Consider the following 21,228-nt stretch of genomic DNA (forward strand, 5'->3'; position numbering starts at 1 on the left):
GCATAGCATTAATATCTAACTTGTTTCATACTTAGTACCTACAAAACTTAGCATATTGCCTTGAAATGCAGTTTAAGTCATGGTTGCAGAGAAAATTCATTCATTAAACTTTCATTGAACCACCTGGTATGTGCCTGTCAGTCCTCTAATACACTTCCTTTTAATTGGACCCAAGTTTATATAGTTCCAGGAAAAATCATCTGGATCTATTTCAGGGAGAAAGAAGCAACTTTAACTGATGGTTATAGTTTTGGTATATTATAATTAAATATGCCTTGGTCTTATTTTATATCTTCTTATTTTTTTACTGGGTTATAATTGGCATACATTATATTTCTTTCAGTTGTACCATAAAATGATTGGATATTTCTACATATTTTAAAGTGATGACCATAAGTCTGGTTAACATCTGTCACCATACATAGTTACAGATTTTTTTTTCTTGTTTTGATAACTTTTTAAATCTACTTTCTTAGCAACTTTCATATATGCAATACAATGTTATTACATTCCCATAAGGGACTGTTTATAACTGGAATGTTATACCTTTGACTCCCTTCACCTGTTTTGCCTCCATCCCCTCTCCCATCTCCGGTAACCACCAATCTGTTCTTTTAGATTCCACATGTAAGTGAGATAATATGGTGTTTGTCTTTCTCTGTCCATTATTTGGAGAGCCTGGAACATAAGGGATTTATATGAAGGCTAATGTGTATATAAGCACCCAACACTTTTTCTTTTTGCAGTAAGTCATAACATTCATGGTGCTTTGGCGTTTCAGACTAAGAAACAGAAAGTTAAGAGCCAATCTTGATAATTTATTAAACTGAGCAGGTGTCCTGGCTGCACATATGCACAATTTCCATCCATGGCATTTTTGTTTTGCCTTATTTGGTCCTTTGGACTGATCGAAAATGATAGTTTCTCTTTCTTTCTTTCTCTCTCTCTCTCTCTCCCTTTCTTTCTTTTTTAAGATTTTATTTATTGATTTTTAGAGAGTGGTAAGAGAGAGAAAAGGGTGGGGGGAACCAGAAGCATCAACTCATAGTAGTAGTTGCTTATTGTATGTGCCTTGATTGGGCAAGCCCAGGGATTCAAATCAGCGATCTTAGCATTCCAGGTCGATGCTTTATGTACTGTACCAATACAGATCAGACTAAAATGGTAGTTTTCTAATATGGCTCTTCCTTAGCTTAAAACTCAGCTTCTTTGCCTTTGTACTTTCTTTCTGGGCAATGTGAGGTTGTCCAGATCCTCAGATTCCTCTTAATGTGAATCAGGGAAGGAAAAGACTTCAATGTGGGAGAATTACATCACAGAACAAATGAAGTCAGTTATATTAAAACATCTGATTTTTAAGGATTTTTCCTTTTTTATGGTGACACCAAAAGAATCATTATTTTTAGTCAAGCTAAAAATAGATTACAATTTATGCCTGTGAATTGTGTCTTAGCTAAGTCCAAGAATATTGGATATAAATCAAAAGTAAGATTTGAGGCCCTGGTGGTTTGATACAGCATCGGATAAGCATATGGATGTCCTGGGTTTGATTCCTGGTCAGGGCACACAGGAGAAGCGACCATTTGCTTCTCCACCTCTTCCCTCCCTCTTCTCTCTCTCTCTTCTCATTATGCAGCCATGACTCGATTGGTTTGAGCATATCAGCCCCGGGCATTGAGGATGGCTCCATAGAGCCTATACCTCAGGTGCTAAAAGTAGCTCAGTTGCAGGTATGGTCCCAGGTGTGCAGAGCATCGACTCCAGATGGCAGTTGCTGGGTTGATCCTGGTCAGGGCACATGTAAGAGTCTGTCTCTCTCTCTCTCCCTTCCTCTCACCTGAAAAAGAAGAAAAAATGTTTTAAAAAGAGTAAGATTTGATTTTTTAACTAATACCATATCTTAAAATACCACTTCCTTACCTTGTTCAATGTATTTGAGATCCTATTCATGTTTTTAAGAGCATCAAAACATGTATAAATATAAAACTGGAATGGGGAGGAGGAATGCTTTGTCTGGGGAAGTTTTTCCATGATGCATCTGGGCATCATTTTTAACTTACTCTTTGAATTGTCTGCACAGCTTAATAGTAGCTATCTAAACACAACCCTGAAAAATACTCTTTGCCTTCAACCTTTATTTTAGCACAGATTCTTTATCTGCAGTGATGTAGGCTTAGCAAGAAAAACAGATCTTCATTAACAATGGCTCTTGAAACAGACCTAAGAAAATTGGGTAATTCTAAATGAATAATAGAAATATGTTACAGAACTTGCTATTCGATATTCCATTAAATAAATTTTCTTTTTTATCTCTTTGTTCTTAACAAAATATAATTCCCTTTGACTTTCTATTATGAAAATCCTTTGGCAAAGAATTGCTAAGAAATTTACAAACAGAATGAAGACCAAAATGCCTTTGCTCATTTCTTGACATGTGTTGGCTCCATTTAATTGCAACATTTGTGACTCTAGCCCTCCCAAGGGGCTCAAAAGTACTTTTTCATTTTTGCAATCTGACCCCCACTTCTTCCTCCCCTTCCTTGTTCTTATTCTTCTGCCTCCAAATCAAGACTGTATTGCCATAAAAAAAATAGTAAGTTGGATTTATGAGTGAACAGATAGAAAGATGATTACAAGTGTGGTAAACCAAGTACAGTGAATTTTTAATGGCAGCATCTAGGTGGAGTTTATAGAAGTGTGCATTGTCAGATTCTTTCAACTTTGGTATATGGTTGAAAATTGTCATAAAATCTCTTATGACTGGTTATCCATGAAAGGTAGGATGACAGAGGCTTTCACTGACTTATGTTTAAATTTTTTTTACAATTGTATTATTAGAGAAAAACAAAATTTTAGAGCTACATGAAATTGTCTTCACAAATGGAGTCATCAGGCTATTTAAAAACTCTTCATGTTTGAAATTCACATTCAGCCATGCTAAATAATTAAGAATGCACATGACAATTCAGCTGTATGGTGATGAACGCATCATTACAATAGGAAATGGGTTACATAAGTATGGTACATACAGAGAAAGAAATACTATGCAGCATAGACATGGAAAGAGGTATAATATTTTCTGTACTTCTATAAAATTATTAATTTATGGATATGACTAGAAGAACATATATATATAAAAATATTACCTCTGAATTATGAGATTATGGGTCTTTTCCTTAACATAGATATTTTTATCCACATTTTCTATTTTTTCCTAAAATAAAAGTTTCCCAATGTTTTTATTTTAGTAACATAAGAAAGAAGACAAACAGTAAAGAGAGGAACAGAAAAATAAGTCTATTTTTCTGTGAAAATGGAGCAGGGGAACTTTGGTATCTGTAAATAATATTTGATCAAGCAAAAAAGATTATCTGGGTTTTTAATCTATATCACTTAAATCTGCTCTCTTACAATTTTTTTTAATTTTGCTCTTATATAATAAAATGCATTTGAAACATGTAAAAACAATTTTATTTATCCTTCTGAAGATATATATTCATGGGCTTGGCTAGTGGCTTTTGAAAGTTCAGATGTTTTCATGCTGCTGGGCCCAAGGCGTTTCATACTTGGAAATGCCATATCTTTCATCTCTAATTGCATTACATTTCTGTGTCTGACTCATGAGGGAAAAGGCTTCAAAGCAGAAATGAGAAAATCTAATTTCTCCCTAAATATAACCATTGGCATATTTCAGCTAATGTGACACCTATGTTCCAAGTGTTCTAACCAGAAAATTGAGTTTAAGGATGTGCCAGCTAAATAAAAAATGTTTTTATTTATTATAGATTGCCTTTCTCTAAGGAAATTTTATTCAGCCAATAAACATTTATTGAACAATTACTTTGTCTATGACTCTGCAATTGATGTTTCACTTACTGTTTTCTCTCTTTAGAAGACATTTTTTTCATAGATTTTCTTCTGCCAGTGGCTGTTGAAAGAAAAATCTGATAAGACTACAAGTTAAATAAGCAAAAATGGAGTTCACCTCTGGGTTTTAGTTCTCTAGGCTTCTCATAGTGGGTTATATGGAATTGGTAATTCATTTATCTATGGACCCCTCTTTCTGTATGCTCCTACTCTGTTCTGTGAGTGCCTTTCTAGTCCCACACAATACATATTTCATTTTGGTTTTAGTATTGATTTTAGAAGGAAGGGAAGGGAGAGAGAAAGAAACATCAGTTTGTTGTTCCACTTACTACATTCATTGGTAGCTTCTTGTATGTGTCCTGACCTCAGGGATTGATCCTGCAACCTTGGCATATCCAGACAACACTAACCAACTGAAAAACCCAGCCAGGGCAAGTTTCATTTTCTTCATCTTTTGTCTTTTGCAGGTAAAATGTCCAGTGATCGAGCCTTGAGGAAGCAGCAACAGCTAAACAACCTTGTGTATGTGGTGACAAATCAGGCCAAACCTGGTGACAGAATTGTGGATTTCTGCAGCGGTGGTGTATGATATTTTTTCATGTATTCTCTTTGGCCTTTCCAAGACTGTGACTTTATATTACAGTCAAGGATGCGCTTTGATCTGGCAAAATTGTTATCTCAGAATGAGCAGAAGCCTTAGGGACCCACTTTACCTTATTTCTTTTTCTGCCTCTTTCAGGGTCATGTCGGAATTGTGCTTGCACATGTGCTGCCACTATGCCAGGTAAGGTCTGAGTAACAGATAAAAGAAAACATCGGAAAACTACCTGAGTTCGTTAGCTGAGTCTGGCCTATCCCTGCCCTTTGAGTTTATAATAATTCACCAAGTTCAGATAATGTGGCACAGTCATTTTCTTTCTTTCTTGTAACTAAACTTCTAAGATTCAGAATTTTACGGAAAAAAATATAAAGTAGGATCACAATAGTTTTCAACTTTTATAAAAGTTATATTGTAAAATAATTTTTAAAATAAATGTTTTATTGCTAAATAAAATAATGCTAAAACTAGTTTAATTTTCAATATCACTTTATACTGGAAATACTAGCTTCTGAAATTTGTTGAGCATATTCTTTTGGTAACTTGATTTTTATTCATTGTATCAAAATTATAATAACAATAACAAAAATTTTTAAAGAAAAAAAAATAAACCCCAATCTACCACACTGATTCATCAAATAATTTTCTCCCCATATTCTACATAAGTCATTGTCCTGGAGGATGCTTACTGTTGCACATTCTAGAAATGCAACTACAATTTTAGTTAACTGTTTTCACTCAATTTTGAGTCATAAATGATTTTTTCCTGTTGCAAATAGTTGTAAATATTTTCATTAAAATATCACTATAATACATATAGATATAAGTGGGACTGTGAAGAAATTTTTTTTCTTTTTTTTTAATAATTTTAATTTTTAATGGGGTGACATCAATAAATCAGGATACATATATCAAAGATAACATGTCCAGGTTATCTTGTCATTCAATTATGTTGCATACCCATCACCCAAAGTCAGATTGTCCTTTGTCACCTTCTATCTAGTTTTCTTTGTGCCCCTCTCCCTCCCCCTTTCCCTCTCCCTCTCCCCCCTCCCCCCCATAACCACCACACTCTTATCAATGTCTCTTAGTCTCACTTTTATGTCCCTCCTACGTATGGAATAATGCAGTTTGTGGAGAAATTTTTTAAGGAAATGTACCATAGTTTATGCAATCAGTGCCACCATGTATTAGAAGTTTGTGCTATTTTTAGTCTTTTGCCATGGTAAATCATTGTCTCGCAGTGACCATCTTTTAACATCAAAGTCTAGAATTTGATGTCATTCTTCAAGAAACACAATTGACTGGGCACAGTCTTGCTTGTGAGCTCTCTAGAGGGTACAAAATACTTACAGTGATTACTCCACTCCCAGAAGAAAAAAATGTGGAGGAAATTATAGACTAGTGTGAATGGTATATAACGGTTGGAGAGGTGGTATTATTATTTTACTTTCTTAGAAAATAAGGAGTAAAATGAACAAGGACCCCTGGAATAAACAGTCTGTTTTATTATATAAAAAAGCAACAATTTTATGGTTGGAATAAGAGGAAGAGAACTGATGGAGGAGAATCCTGGAGAAACTGTCAGATACTTGGTGTCTTTTATCCCATTTTTAACAGTTGCCCTGGAAAGACATCAAACTGGAAAAGGGAAATCTTGGCTAAAATAAAGAGTGGAGAGCCTTTGACACCAAGTATACTCTAGCAGGTTTTTTAGACAGAGGGACCCAGGAGTTTTCCATAAAGACAAGTCTGAGTACAAAATTAGGGTAGGACTGGAGTGATAGTGAGGGAAGTGACTTAGTTCTGCCCACTCTTCTCCATCCAAACCCATGATCCTCTCCCATCTCCCTTGGCCTGGGTTACTGCGGGAGATTCCTAACTGGTTGCACTGCCTTCTGTGCCACCCCACCAACCCTTACTTACATTGCAGCAACTGAAGCTTCTTTCATCACCCATGACCTGGCTCCTGCTGCCTCCCAGCCTGACTTCCACCCTCCACATGTTGTCCCCCGTCCCCACGTCACCATCGGCACCGTGCCCCACTCTGCCAGTTCTTGAAACACAGTGTTTTTCTCACCTTGGGCTTTCATGCACGTTTCTCTGCCCGAAACACTCCTTCATTGCCCCAGCTACTTGCTGTTCATTGTTCAGGCCTCTGTCAATATGTTACTTTTCTGTATTAATTGACTAAAACTTACCTTAGTCATCAAGTCTAGGTGCTCTGATAACACATTATATGTCTTTTCTTAAGCACTTATCGCTGTATTATAATTGCATGTTTTACTTTTTTTTACTAAAATTGTAAGCTTCAAGAGTTCAAGTACCTGGTTCATTTTTGTTTCGTATTTTCTGGCACAGGATAAGGATCAATAGAATAATTCTATGTTATTACAGCTGTGAAATACAGTAATAATACTTTGCCCTAATGTCTGAATTATATTACTGAATATACTTTGTTTTCTGGTTGAAATCTAGGTTATATTAATAGAAAACAAGGAATTGTCATTAATTCGTGCTAAGAAGAGAAGTGACGTGCTAGGTCTATGCAACATTTGGTTTATTCAAGCAAATATGGAGTATTTTACAGGAATGTTTAATATTGGGGTAAGTAATAAAGCAATTTCAGTTTCCTTAGTTAAATAAATAAAAAAGTGTATGTCTTAGAGTAAATAAAGGAGAAACTTTTATATTCTTTGCTAAACAAAGAAAATTATAAGTTTTATTGTCTATTATCTTCATAGGATAGCATGCTAATGAATATTATTTTCTTCACAACACTTGATCACTACATTATGCAGATAACATTTGTTCCTCAACCAGACAAAAACTCTATTTTCTTCACTGCAGATTTCCCAGTGCTGAAAAAAATGTTTGACACATAGCAAATGAAAATTTTTCCAATGAAAGTGCTTAAAAGTAGCTATTAGCCTGACCTGGCAGTGGCGCAGTGGATAAAGCGTTGGACTGGGATGCCGAGGACCCAGGTTCGAGACCCCGAGGTTGCCAGCTTGAGCACGGGCTCATCTGGCTTGAGCAAAATAAAAATAAAAAATGCTCACCAGCCTAGACCCAAGGTCGCTGGCTCAAGCAAGGGGTTACTCGGTCTGCTGAAGGCCCACGGTCAAGGCACATATGAGAAAGCAATCAATGAACAACTAAGGTGTCGCAATGAAAAACGGATGATTGATGCTTCTCATCTCTCTCCATTCCTGTCTGTCTGTTCTTATCTATACCTCTCTCTGACTCTCTCTCTGTCCCTGTAAAGAAAAAATAAATAAATAAATAAATTTTAAAAAATTTAAAAAGTAGCTATTAATTGAACAAATAATAAGTTCTAATGAAGTTGGCTTCCCTTAATTTATCCCACATTTTTAGGAGATAATGATAGTAAAAAACAAGATAACTGAAAAACATAGCCTGTTAGTAATCTATAAATACTAGAGTTACCTTTTAGGTAATATTAACTTTAGCTAAGATTTGATATCTACATGAATTTTTAGCTTCCAAAAGACAGAAAATATACTATGTTTTTAAAACCTTAAGGCCAAATTATTATTATGTGATTTTACTAAAAAGACCTAAGATATGTGATTCTGCCAGTTCATTTAAACCCAAGATTGTGTGCTCTGCTGAAATTTGAATTTCATTAAGATGATAGTGTTGCTGCTTTTTCTTTTATTTGTTTTAAATAATTTTTTCCTGATTTTTATAGGACTATAAGCTCAATAGAGAAAAATACATAAGAATATTAAGAAGAATCACCAGTACTTTTATTACTGAGAGATACATACCTGCTAAAAATGTATACAACCCACACAAATGCATATTTACACATCTGTTAACATCATTGAGATTATTCTAGAAAGATCCTGCCTTAATTGAACATCGTCACAAATCTTTTCCTTACTAATTAATTATGTTTCTTTTTCTTCATGTTGTTTTAATGTAATTATTATTATGATGAATATTTTTTGCATCAAGATGTTTAAGACTTTTGATACTTTTGCTAAATCACTTCCTAGAAAGGTTGTGTTAAAGTGCATTTCCCACTGTGTGTGTTCATGTAACATACACAGAGGCTTGTCTAGGAGGAACTCTCGTCCGATTTCAGAAGCTCACCCCTTTTGAAGTACTTCTAATTATTTTTCCAATGAAAGTCATTTCTTAGATATCAACTATTGAAAATTGGTGGGTCCTGTTGTTATTTTTTATAGCCCAAAAGTATGCAATTTGTTTCTTTTGTAGACTGATCTAGTTTGGTTCTCTAAAGCCATGCCCATGATAAGAGAAGTAACCTTAGGAAAACTGGGAAAATGTAGACCTCTGACCCAGTGAATTTAAATTAAATATATATTTATATGCAGCAAAATTGTACATAAACATTGAGGTAAAGATCAAAGCTTCTCCTGCGAAATGAGTCATTGGGACAGTGCCCACGTTACCAGAATACCAGGCGGAATGTTAAGGTAGCAAACCATTGCTGCTCGTTTACTCACCTCTCAAATCAAAAAATTCCCAGCTTATCAGCCATACGTCTCTTTATCCTTCTGTGGCTTATAGGGTGCTAAATTATTGTGACACATTCTTGTCACTTTCAAGGTCATAATTTACTAACACCAACTAAAAAAGTTTATGTCTTTTTTGGAAGTAATTTTTTTATATTTTATAATAATATATCCATAATGCTATTTTTAAAATTACTTTCATAATTACCTTTCTCAGAATGTATAGAAAATGTTTTAAAATTACGTGGAGGAGAATTAAACCAAAATTGGATTTACTGCCATGAAAATGATTTGCCTAGGAGGATAACTGAGGTGGTGTCACTAGATGAATCAGACTGAAAGCCTCAGTGAAAGTGGTGTAGCTGGGATGGAAACCAGAATGACCAGTTATTGGCAAGGCCGTAAAACTGCATCAGTCTCTGCTTTTGTGACATTTCAAATAAGGGTTTAGTTGACACTTAGTTAATGCTTTTTTCCTTTACTATTTTTTAGATATGAAAATTAATGCCATAAACAAGATTTTAAGGAGAGGATTTGAAAGTCTTAGATCCAACTATCTTTAGTTACTTGAACAAATAATTTATATATAAGAAATAAAATACCAATTATTAGTTGTATCTCAATTAGTACAACAATCCATATCAGACAAAAATGAATAGATTTGCTAATTTCATTAAACAAGTGTTATTTGAAATAATGAAAGAGAATAAATTTAAATTAAATATTTTCTGATGTTTTTACAAGGTCTTCCAACACCCCCACCTACTGTACTTCCCTGGAATAACCAGAATCAATGAAGTAATAACTGCTTGCTCTAAAGAGCCCCTTTATAGTTTCCAATTTACATTGTACTTACTTGCCGAATAAGCATATGAAAACATTCAATGTCTCTAGTAACCAAGTACATTTTAACTTGAACAACAATGATATTCCGTTTTTGCTTTTAAAATTTGCAAATATTTTTAAAATATTGTTACTCATTGACTACAAGTCATCAGTGAAATGGGCCTAATCATACAGGAGTTTTGACAGTTTTCATTTACATGATATTTGCAATGGTTTGCTAATGACATAAAAGATTAGTTACAGTGGTAAAGAAAATTGAATAACTTAATGGTTAAGAGTATAGATTTTAACATTGGGAAATTTTGTGTTTGTCTCAGTTTGGCCACTTACTATCTGTATGTCCTTGAGTAACTCACTAGTCCTCAGTTTGTCCATCTGTGAAGTGGATATAAAATACATGGCTCAGAGGTGGTTGATACCATGTGTGTGAAGCTCTTAGCAGGTTGCTTGGCACTTAAGAGTACTCAGTAAATTGAGCCTCTTCTCTTCTTACTCTGTGCAGTATGCTAACAACCATGCAAAAACTGCAAAATAAAAAAAAGAAATTATGTTACTATGTATTTTTTTAAAAATATATACATACTCTATATACTGTATAATGTTTTTCTCTATTATTTTCTGTATTCTCAAAATCTCCCAAATTTAACATTTTTATATTCATAACATAAATAACAAGATAAGAAATAATGTATGTTCAATATTTATAGATAGAAAACTTACTTAGCTTCCAAAAGGGTTAATAGGGTTCTTAGGTACCCTAAAAGAATTCTGAACATATAAGATATAAACATATAATATAATATATATTTAAATATGATACATATTTCTTTCAAAACAAGTATTTGATTATTATAGAAATACCTTTTGATTGACTTAGTCTTATTTTAATTATAAGTACTGTTAATATCCTTAAAAATATATAAAAGTCTTTTCAAAAGTAAAGTTCATGCCTGATTAGGCGGTGGCGCAGTGGATAGAGCATCGGACTGGGGTGCAGAGGACACAGGTTCGCCGAGGTCGCCAGCTTGAGCGCAGGCCTATCTGGTTTGAGCAAAGTTCACCAGCTTGGACCCAAGTTTGCTGGCTTGAGCAAGGGGTTACTCGGTCTGCTGTAGCCCCACGGTCAAGGCACATATGAGAAAGCAATCAATGAAAACTAAGGTTGCAACGAAAAACTAATGATTGATGCTTCTCATCTCTCTCCGTTTCTGTCTGTCTGTCCGTCCCTATCTATCCCTCTCTCTGACTCTCTCAATTAAAAAGAAAAAGTAAGATTCATCCAAGAGGGTTTTTCCTTTTCAGTTTCAATATATGCAGCTGTATGACCCTGAACTAAATATGTACTATAGATTGAATGTTTGTATCTTCCCCCCCCAAAAAATCTCAAAGTGCATATAGAGAGAAATAACCCAACATCATACACACCTTTATGACAACATACTTCATTGATGAAAAGCTAAAAGCTTTTTCTCTAAGATCAAGAACAAAACAAGAATGCCCAGTCTTGCCACTTTTATTCAACATAGTATTGAAAGTCCTACACACTGCAGTCAGACAAGACTAAAGAAATAAAAGACATCCAAATTGGAAAGAAAGAAGTAAAACTGTCACTATATGCAGATTGTACAATACTATATAGAAAACCCTAAACACTACCAATACTTTTAGAACTGAAAAATGAATTCAGTGCAATTGCGGGATACAAAATTAATAAACAGAAATCTGTTGCATTTCTACACACTAATAAGAAACTATCAGAAAAATAAATTAAGAAAACAGCCCCATTTACAGTAACATCAAAAAGAATAAAATTCTTAGGAATAAATTTAACTGAAGAGGTGAAAGATCTGTACTCTGAAAAATATGACACTGATGAAAGAAATCAAGGATAACACAAGTATAGAAAGATATACCTTGTACTTATGAAGTAGAAGACTTAATACTGTTAATATGTTCATACTACAAAGCAGCCTACAGAGTCAATGTAATTCTTATCAAAATACCAATGTCATTTTTTACAGAACTAGAACAAACAACCCTAAAATTTAGCTGAAACCACAAAAGATCCTAAATAGCCAAAACTATCTTGAGACAGAAGAATAAAGCTAGAGGAATATGCTTTCTGATTTCAAACTATACTACATAGCAATAGTAATTAAAACAGTATGGGCCCTGGCCGGTTGGCTCAGCAGTAGAGCGTCGGCCTGGCGTGCGGGGGACCCAGGTTTGATTCCTGGCCAGGGCACATAGGAGAAGCGCCCATTTGCTTCTCCACACCCCCCTCCTTCCTCTCTGTCTCTCTCTTCCCCTCCCGCAGCCAAGGCTCCATTGATGCAAAGATGGCCCGGGCGCTGGGGATGGCTCCTTGGCCTCTGCCCCAGGCGCTAGAGTGGCTCTGGTCGCGGCAGAGCGATGCCCCGGAGGGGCAGAGCATCGCCCCCTGGTGGGCAGAGCATCGCCCCTGGTGGGCGTGCCGGGTGGATCCCGGTCAGGTGCATGCGGGAGTCTGTCTGACTGTCTCTCCCCGTTTCCAGCTTCAGAAAAATACAAAAAAAATACAAAAAAAATTAAAAAATTAAAAAAAAACAGTATGATACTGCAGCAAAAGCAGATTATAAATCAATGGAAAAGAACAGAGAGCCCAGATATAAATCCATGCTTTTATGTCAGTTAATTCATGACAAAGGAGTCAAGAATATACAATGGAGAAAGACAGTCTTTTATAAATGATGTTGGAAAAACTGGACAGCTACATGCAAAAGAATGAAACCGAACCACTTTCTTCCACAATATACAAAATTAACTCAAAATGGATTAAAGATCACTATAAGACCTGATCAATTTCCTAGACGAAAATATATATAGCCTGACCAAACAGTGGTGCAGTGGATAAAAAATGGGCCTGGGATGCGAAGGACCCAGGATTGAAACCCCAAGGTCACCAGCTTGAGTGCAGGCTCACCAGCTTGAGTGCGGGGTTGCTGACTTGAGCATGGGATCATAAACATGACCCCATGGTGGCTGGCTTGAGCTCAAGGTCACTGGCTTGAGCCCAAGGTCACTGGCTTGAGCAAGGGGTAATTGGCTCAGCTGGAGCCCCCTGGTCAAGGCACATATGAGAAAGTAATCAATGAACAACTAAGGTGCCGCAATGAAAAATTGACACGTCTGATCTCTCTCCCTTCCTGTTTGTCCCTATATGTCCCTTTCTCTCTCTCTCTCTCTTTCTATCTCTCTCACTAAAAAGTAGATAAAGAAAACATACACAGTAAACTCTTAGACATTAGTCTCAGCAGAATTATTATTATTATTATTATTATTAGGACCTGTCTTTTCAGGCAAGGGAAACAAAAGAAAAAATAAACAAATGGGACTACATCAAACTAAAAAGCTTTTGCACGGTGAAGGAAACCATCAGAAAAACAAAAGGCAACTTACTGAAATAGGAGAAGATATTTGCAACAGATACATTGAATAAGGGGTTAATATCCAAAATATATAAAGAATTCATACAACCTAATATCAAAAAATATATAAAGAAATAAACAACACAATCCAAAAATGGGCATAGGGCCTGAATAGATATTTCTCTAAAGAAAAAATACAGATGGCCAACAGGCACATGAAAAGATCCTCAACCAGGCCCTGGCCAGTTAGCTCAGTGGTAGAGCGTCGGCCTAGTGTGCAGAAGTCCCGGGTTTGATTCCCGGCCAGGGCACACAGGAGAAGCGCCCATCTGCTTCTCCACCCCTCCCCCTCTCCTTCCTCTCTCTCTCTTCCCCTCCCGCAGCGAGGCTCCATTGGAGCAAAGATGGCCCAGGCACTGGGGATGGCTCCTTGGCCTCTGCCCCAGGCGCTAGAGTGGCTCTGGTCGCAACAGAGCAACGCCCCGGAGGGGCAGAGCATCGCCCCCTGGTGGGCAGAGCGTCGCCCCCTGGTGGGTGTGCCAGGTGGATCCCGGTCGGGCGCATGCGGGAGTCTGTCTGACTGTCTCTCCCCGTTTCCAGCTTCAGAAAAATACAAAAAAAAAAAAAAAGATGCTCAACCAACACTAATCAGGAAATGCAAGTCAAAACCACAATGAGGTAGCACTTCACTCCTGTCCATCTGGCAGTTATTAAAAAGACAGGCCCTGGCCAGTTGGCTCAGAGGTAAGCGTCGGCCTGGCGTGCAGGAGTCCTGGGTTCGATTCCCGGCCAGGGCACACAGGAGAAGCATCCATCTGCTTCTCCACCCCTCCCCCTCTCCTTCCTCTCTGTCTCTCTCTTCCCTTCCCGCAGCCAAGGCTCCATTGGAGCAAAGTTGGCCTGGGCGCTGAGGATGGCTCTGTGGCCTCTGCCTCAGGCGCTAGAATGGCTCTGATTACGGCAGAGCGACGCCTCATGATGGGCAGAACATCGCCCCCTAGTGGGCATGCCAGGTGGATCCCGGTCAGGCGCATGCGGGAGTCTGTCTGACTGCCTCCCCATTTCCAGCTTCAGAAAAATACAAAAAAAAAAAAAAAAAAGACAACAAATAAGCAGTGTTGTCAAGGCTGTGGAGAAAAGGGAACCCTCCTACACTGCTGGTGGGAATGTAAATTGGTACAGCCACTGTGGAAAACAGTTTGCAGATTCCTCAAAAAATTGAAATAGAACTACCATACAATCTAGTAATCCCATTTCTGGGTATTTATTCAAAGAATTCCAAAACACTGAAAAAGAGGTATGCACCCCTATGTTTATTTACAATAGTGAAGATGGAGAAGCAACCTAAGTGTCCATCAATTGATGAAATGATAAAGAAAATTTGGAGTGTGTGTGTGTGTGTGTGTGTATATATATACACACAATGAAATATTCAACTTAAATGAAATTTTGCCATTTGTGACTACATAGTTGGAACTAGAGGGCACTTTGCTAAGTGAAGTAAGTAAGATAGAGACAGACAAATACCATATGATTTTACCTATATGTAAAATCTAAAAATAAAAATGAACAAAACAAAACAGAAAGAGACTCAGACATGTAGAACAAACTGATGGTTACCAAATGAGTGGAGGGTTGAGATTTTTTTTAAAAAAGTGGACTTTTGAAGACTCTTTTTTAAAAAGACGCTTATTGCCTTCTTGCCTATTGGATAAAAAATCCTCAATATTGTGAAAACTTACTTTATTCAGTTATACTTTTAAGATCTAAATTAAAATGTGTACTACTACTACCTCTGCTCTCAATATTACAGAAACATTGTAAAAAACAATATTACAGAAAGGGCCATTACTATAAAAAAACACGCTTTACATTAAAAATCAAAAACTGTCAATGCTAAGCTGCCCTCCAGAATATTTTAGCTGAATAATTCCAGCAGTAAAATACAATCAGCTCAATCATGGATAAGGTATTGATTTTTAACAGTAGGGTCAATTTTTATTTGTTAAAAAACATCAGATTCTCAGAACAGTTTATTTTCAAGTTATCTGTATTTATTTTTTCCTGTTTTACCCATATAAATTTTAATATGATTATGATTTATCAGAGCTAAGTGCGTAATTACAAGCTCATTTCTAGTTTTGTATGTTAGTGTACAACTAGAAGATGCCAATGTAATTATAGAATGTAATTCAGTAACTGGGTTTTTTTAGGTAGAGGAGGAGAGATAGTGAATCAAGCAGACTCTCTCACACATGCTCTGACCAGGATCTACCTGACAACCCTGTCTGGGGCTGATACTTGAGTAGTAAGGTATTTTTAGTGCCTGAGGCTGATGCACTCACAACCGAGCTATCCTCAGCACCCTGGGGCCATGCTCAACCAATGGAGCCACTGCCTGCAGGGAGGGGGGGTAGTGGGGGGTGAGGGGAAGCAGATGGTCCTTTCTCCTGTGTGCCATACCCCAATCTGACTCTCTGAGCCACAAGCCAGGGCCTCAGTAACATTTTTGTTGAGTAATTTATATAATCTCTTTTTTTTTTTTTTTTTTTGTACTTTTCTGAAGCTGGAAACGGGGAGAGACAGTCAGACAGACTCCCGCATGCGCCCAACTGGGATTCACCCGGCACGCCCACCAGGGGCGATACTCTGCCCACCAGGGGACAATGCTATGCCCCTCTGGGGCATCGCTCTGCCGCGACCAGAGCCACTCCAGCGCCTGGGGCAGAGGCCAAGGAGCCATCCCCAGCGCCCGGGCCATCTTTGCTCCAATGGAGCCTTGGCTGCGGGAGGGGAAGAGAGAGACAGAGAGGGTGGGGGTGGAGAAGCAAATGGGCGCTTCTCCTGTGTGCCCTGGCCAGGAATCGAACCCGGGTCCCCCGCACGCCAGGCCGATGCTCTACCGCTGAGCCAACCGGCCAGGGCTTAATCTCTTTTTAAAAGACAAGAAACTTGAGAAATTATATATTATGCAAACACAATTTAGAAAAATCAGTAAGGCAAAATGGAAGCCTTACAGGTGAAGAAGGAAGATACAGTTATTTCCACTTCCTCTCCCCAAGAGAGATCACACCCCAAAATAATAAGTACCAGAAAAATCGTACTACATCATTATGGTACTAAATCAAGGTACAATTATGTTCAACTTTCTGTAACTTGAAGCACAGTATATGAAGACAAAGCAGACTGATGGAAACGATAACTGAATGAGTAGAGCTGAGAAAGAACAAACCTAAATGCATGGGGAAAGGGAATGTCAAGAGGCTATCAGGAAGTAAGTCACTGCTCTCACAGAATCCCAGAAAATTCAGGAATTCAGGATACCAAAACCCCAGGAAGGGGATAAAGAGGAAATTCTGTTTAATTAAAAATATTTAAGGACCCAGATTCCCACCCCCCATCTTGTGTGGCTAGGTAACTCTTCTTTCCTGACTCCTACAAGAGACTGGAAGTTTCTTCTATGAAAAACTGAATCAGAGATGCTCCCGTAAAGGGACATGAGCCATGGAAGAGACCTAGGATGATGTGCCATGCTGCAAACAAGATCTAAGTGACAAGCTGCGTCCCAAATGATGGAAAATGTCGCCTTCCCCTACCCCACCATTTGCCCTTAATTCCAGAATTTCAGAAGCTAGAATCATCTCTTCAATCAAAGGCATTAAAATTAAAAGATCCTCTGCAGAATCAGAATCATTCCCAGAGAAAAGAATTACAGATAGGATAGCTGTAATTCAAACAAAAACCAGCTGCACTTGATCACCAAATCACTAGTGAAGTCCGTCTTGAAGCTTTCATTCAGAAGTTCCAACCAACTTCTAGTGATTTGCTCTTTCATATGAACTGACAGCCAAAGAATATCAAATGTGGGAAAATTCCAGAAAAAAAGATTGTACCCAAAGCAACAAACGTGATAAAGGATCTGATTCAGGGAGAGATTATAACAGATAATACATTCATGAAACAAGGATAGAATAAAAAATAAATGAACCATTGGAGAACTTCTTGGAAATTACAAATATATTCACCAAAGTAAGAAAAGTAGAAATTAAAAAAAAATAAAATGTAAAATATTATCTTAACAAAATGGAACAACAACAGCAACAAAGAAAACAAAGAAAAGGAACTGGAAAAAAGTTATTAAAAAAAAAAGAAAAGAAATTCAGTCCACAAAGTCCAATGTTTCAATAATAGGAGGGCTGGAAAGATAACACAAATAAAATGTGGGGACGAAAAGATCAAAGAACTAATAGCAGGAAATATGTCAAAAATAATGTGTTTCTTTTGGTTGAAAAACTCATTTGAAAAATGATTCTAAATCAAGGTACATTGTTGTGCAATTTCTGAACACCAGCTGTAAAAAGTAGTATCTAACAGTTTCTAGAGAGAGGGGGAAAAAAGCTATATACAAGAAATTTGCCATTAGAATGCCATCACATTTCTCAATAGCAACATGGAAGACAAGCAAAGCCTTTAATATTCTAAAGGAAAAATTCCAGTCTGAAACTGTACCTAATCAACCCATCAGTCGTGTATGAGAGTAATAAAATTTCAAGGTCTCAAGGAAATGTACATCAGGAAACTACTAGAAGCTTTGCCTCACCAAAACAAGATAGTGAATAAGAAAAAAAGAATAAGTGGTATCCAATACAAAGGTGATGTTTTTAAAAAATGTACAGCATACTTAACTCAGCAGTGAACAGTATATACAATGCAATAATAATAAAAGCATTTCATGAACACTACTAAAAATTGGAGATGATAATATTGAGAATTAAAAAAAAAAGTGTATAAATGTGCAAAAAAAAATTGCTCATCCCACATAAAAGAAAGTCAATAGATAATATCTAATATTTACAAATCAAGAGTTAGCAATGTGCATTTACAATATAGAAAAACAGATGGATTTCAGGAAATAAAACTAATGAGTTGAAGGACATTAGCTTTGTTTGCCAGATTTTCTTTAGGGATAGAAGAGTGTGTTCAGAGTAAGAGACTCTTCGTATTTATATGCCTTTTGCGTTATTTGAATTTTAAAGCCCATTTCCTATAATATAATTACATGAAACTTTTTAAAGAGGGGGAACATGAGTGCACAGTTGGGACGAAGCCTGCTTTTGTCTAAAATCTCTGGTTAAGAATCCTTTAAGAATCAAAGGCTCAGAGCATGAATTCACTCATCTCATTTATGGAGAAATTGAAGGTACGGGAGGGGAAGAGGAACATAGCTAGTTAATGTGAGAGCTGGTACTAGCATTCAGTGAGTGACTTCCTGTTCACTCCCCACATATATTTAATAAATAAATAAATAGGAGAAAATGGGAGCATAAAGAGCTAGAATAAAGCTTGGAGCCAGACAGATTGAGTTCAGATCTTGGCTTTGTCACTTATGACCTTGGACAAGCCACTTAGCCATTTTGTAAAATGAGGAATAATACCACCTATATGCATGCTCTGGGCTAGGAAAAGGGTAATAAATGTTAAATGAATCTCAAAAAAAAATTAAAGTCAACACAATCAATAGTTCAAATACTATAGAGCTGTTTACCTGAAACCTGTGTTTCTTATAAACCAATGTCACCCCATTAAATTTAATTTCTAAATAAAAAATGTTTAAGTTCAGATAAAGTTTTAGTGTACATATATACATACACTCTCGTGTGTGCAAGCAGACATGCAAATACAACAAATCATTAGTAAGAAAATGAGTAAAATCTGATTATACTCATGTAATCTTTAAGTTATTTGCACATAAACAGTTGTTAAAATTGTCTCTTAAAAAATTAGTCATAGGCCTTGGCTGGTTGGCTTAGTGGTAGAGCATCAGCCCGGAGTGTGAAAGTCCCGGGTTTTATTCCTGGTCAGGGCACACAGGAGAAGCGACCATCTGCTTCCCCACCCCTCCCTCTTCTCTTTCTCTCTCTCTCCTCTATCTCTCTCTCTCTCTTTCTAACATCCCCTCCCACAGCCATGGCTCAAATGGTTTGAGCAGGTTGGCCCCAGGCTCTGAGGATGGCCGCATGACCTTGCCTCAGGTGCTGAAATAGCTTGGTTGCCAAGCAACAGAACAGAGGCCCCAGATGGGCAGAGTGTCGCCAGGGTCAGGGCACATGCAGGAGTCTGTCTCTGCCTCCCTGCCTCCCCACCTCTAACTAATAAAAAAAATTAAAAAATAAAAAAAAATTTAAAAAGCAGGATAAAGGACTAAAAGTTCTTTAAAAGGATAAAGGATAAATAGTCATAAATCCACCTAACACAAGTTTAGTTTTTTGGGTGTATTTCAAAATGTGCTGTATATTAATATTAATAATTAGCATATACTCTTCATCAACATTAGAGTATGTTTATTAATATATATTCTCTTAGAAAGAATAAAAAGATGTTGTATCAGTTTCTCTAGAGTCTTGCCTTATCTAGAGGCTGCCCATTATAAGACCTTATGAGAATGAGTGATGTTTAATTTAATTTATTTAATACCACATCCAGCAGCAATATTCATCCAGTGTGCCACAGAGTTTTTAAAACATGCAATACCTAACTATTTAGTCAGGGGCATTGACCTCTTTCCCTTAGATTGTCAATAAAATGACAATAGCCATCTGGTATGAATGAATCAAACTTATACCTATTTTTTTTGTCAGATTGGCAAAAATATATTTTTGTGTGTGCCACAGAATTGTAGTAATTAGTTTATGTGTGCATTGACATGAAAAAGATTGACAATTGCTGACATATAGCAAAGATGTAGACTGAAGTTTCTTGGCTGTTCAGTTTTATTTTGCTAACTTACATGATAGGATAAGTACTATATTTAGAACTTTTATTATATAGAGATTAATTGAAGTAAGAAAATATAAGGGAAAAGCCCTTCCTTAATTTATGGTTTATGAATTATGCAGTGTATATCTGGATAGAACTGCAATTTTTATCTTTTATTAGAATTTGGTGTATATACAGAGAAAGAAGTAGATATTAAGAAACTTGTTATTTGAGACCACAATTCAATTCTGAATCCTCTGGGTCAGTCGCTAAAATACTGATTTGCTATGATGTCGACTAAACATCGATCAAATGTGTTCCCCTAGCACACTGGTCCCCAACCTTTTTTGGGCCACGGACCGGTTTAATGTCAGAAAATATTTTCACGGACCGCCTTTAGGGTGGGACGGATAAATGTATCACATGACCGAGACAAGCATCAAGAGTGGGTCTTAGACGATGTAATAGAGGGAATCTGGTCATTTTTTAAAAATAAAACATCGTTCAGACTTAAATATAAATAAAACGGAAATAATGTAAGTTATTTATTCTTTCTCTGAGGATCGGTACCAAATGGCCCATGGACCGGTACCGGTCCGCGGCCCAGAGGTTGGGGACCACTGCCCTAGCACATTAGCCCTTCATAAATACTCATAGCTGATGTTTTGATGTTTTTTTCAACAGTTGTCAAATTTATCTGCTGTGCATTATATTAATAAATCTATCTATACTGTATGTATTACATATATTACAAACTCTCTGGGTGAGATGCTTGAAATGTAATTAGAAATTAGATTTCATATGAGTTACTATGGATAAGAATGTTTTAAGAAAAAAAAATGATGTATTTATCTTTGTCATTTTCTTCCTTTGTCATTTCCTTTATGTGTGACCAGCACATATTTCATTTTTTTTCTTCAGTCAATAGTGATCCTAAAACTGATATCCAGAAATCTTTCATTAAAAACTGATGGTCTGTAAGGTTCCTCTCAGCTCCAAAGGTGCTGGTCAGAAGGCACGGCAAGCATGATGTAATGGAAAGAGTGTGAGCTTTGGAGTTAGACTTGGATTCAGAGACCATCTGCAATGCTTGCTGCTAGGTGACTTTGAATATGTTATTGCAAATGGAGATAGTAAGAGTACTTAAAGTATTAAATTAAGGGGGAAAAATAAATGATGAAATCACGAAAAATCTATGTTAAAATTTTGACAACTAACAGATTTTGAATATATGCTCATTCCTTGC

General features: G+C 36.7%; 1 protein-coding gene across 1 annotated transcript in view; it reads left to right on the forward strand.

Moving 5' to 3' along the window:
* The window catches only part of GSTCD (glutathione S-transferase C-terminal domain containing), a 135,262-nt gene that overhangs the window by 96,075 nt on the left and 17,959 nt on the right, over positions 1-21,228 (forward strand). The window contains exons 6-8 of the mRNA XM_066385887.1: positions 4,335-4,450; positions 4,607-4,651; positions 6,944-7,072. Of these exons, the coding sequence (XP_066241984.1) occupies positions 4,335-4,450; positions 4,607-4,651; positions 6,944-7,072 (290 nt within the window). The remainder of the gene's footprint in view (positions 1-4,334; positions 4,451-4,606; positions 4,652-6,943; positions 7,073-21,228) is intronic.

This window comes from Saccopteryx leptura, chromosome 5 (assembly GCF_036850995.1).
Source record: "Saccopteryx leptura isolate mSacLep1 chromosome 5, mSacLep1_pri_phased_curated, whole genome shotgun sequence".
NCBI classification, from domain to species: domain Eukaryota; kingdom Metazoa; phylum Chordata; class Mammalia; order Chiroptera; family Emballonuridae; genus Saccopteryx; species Saccopteryx leptura.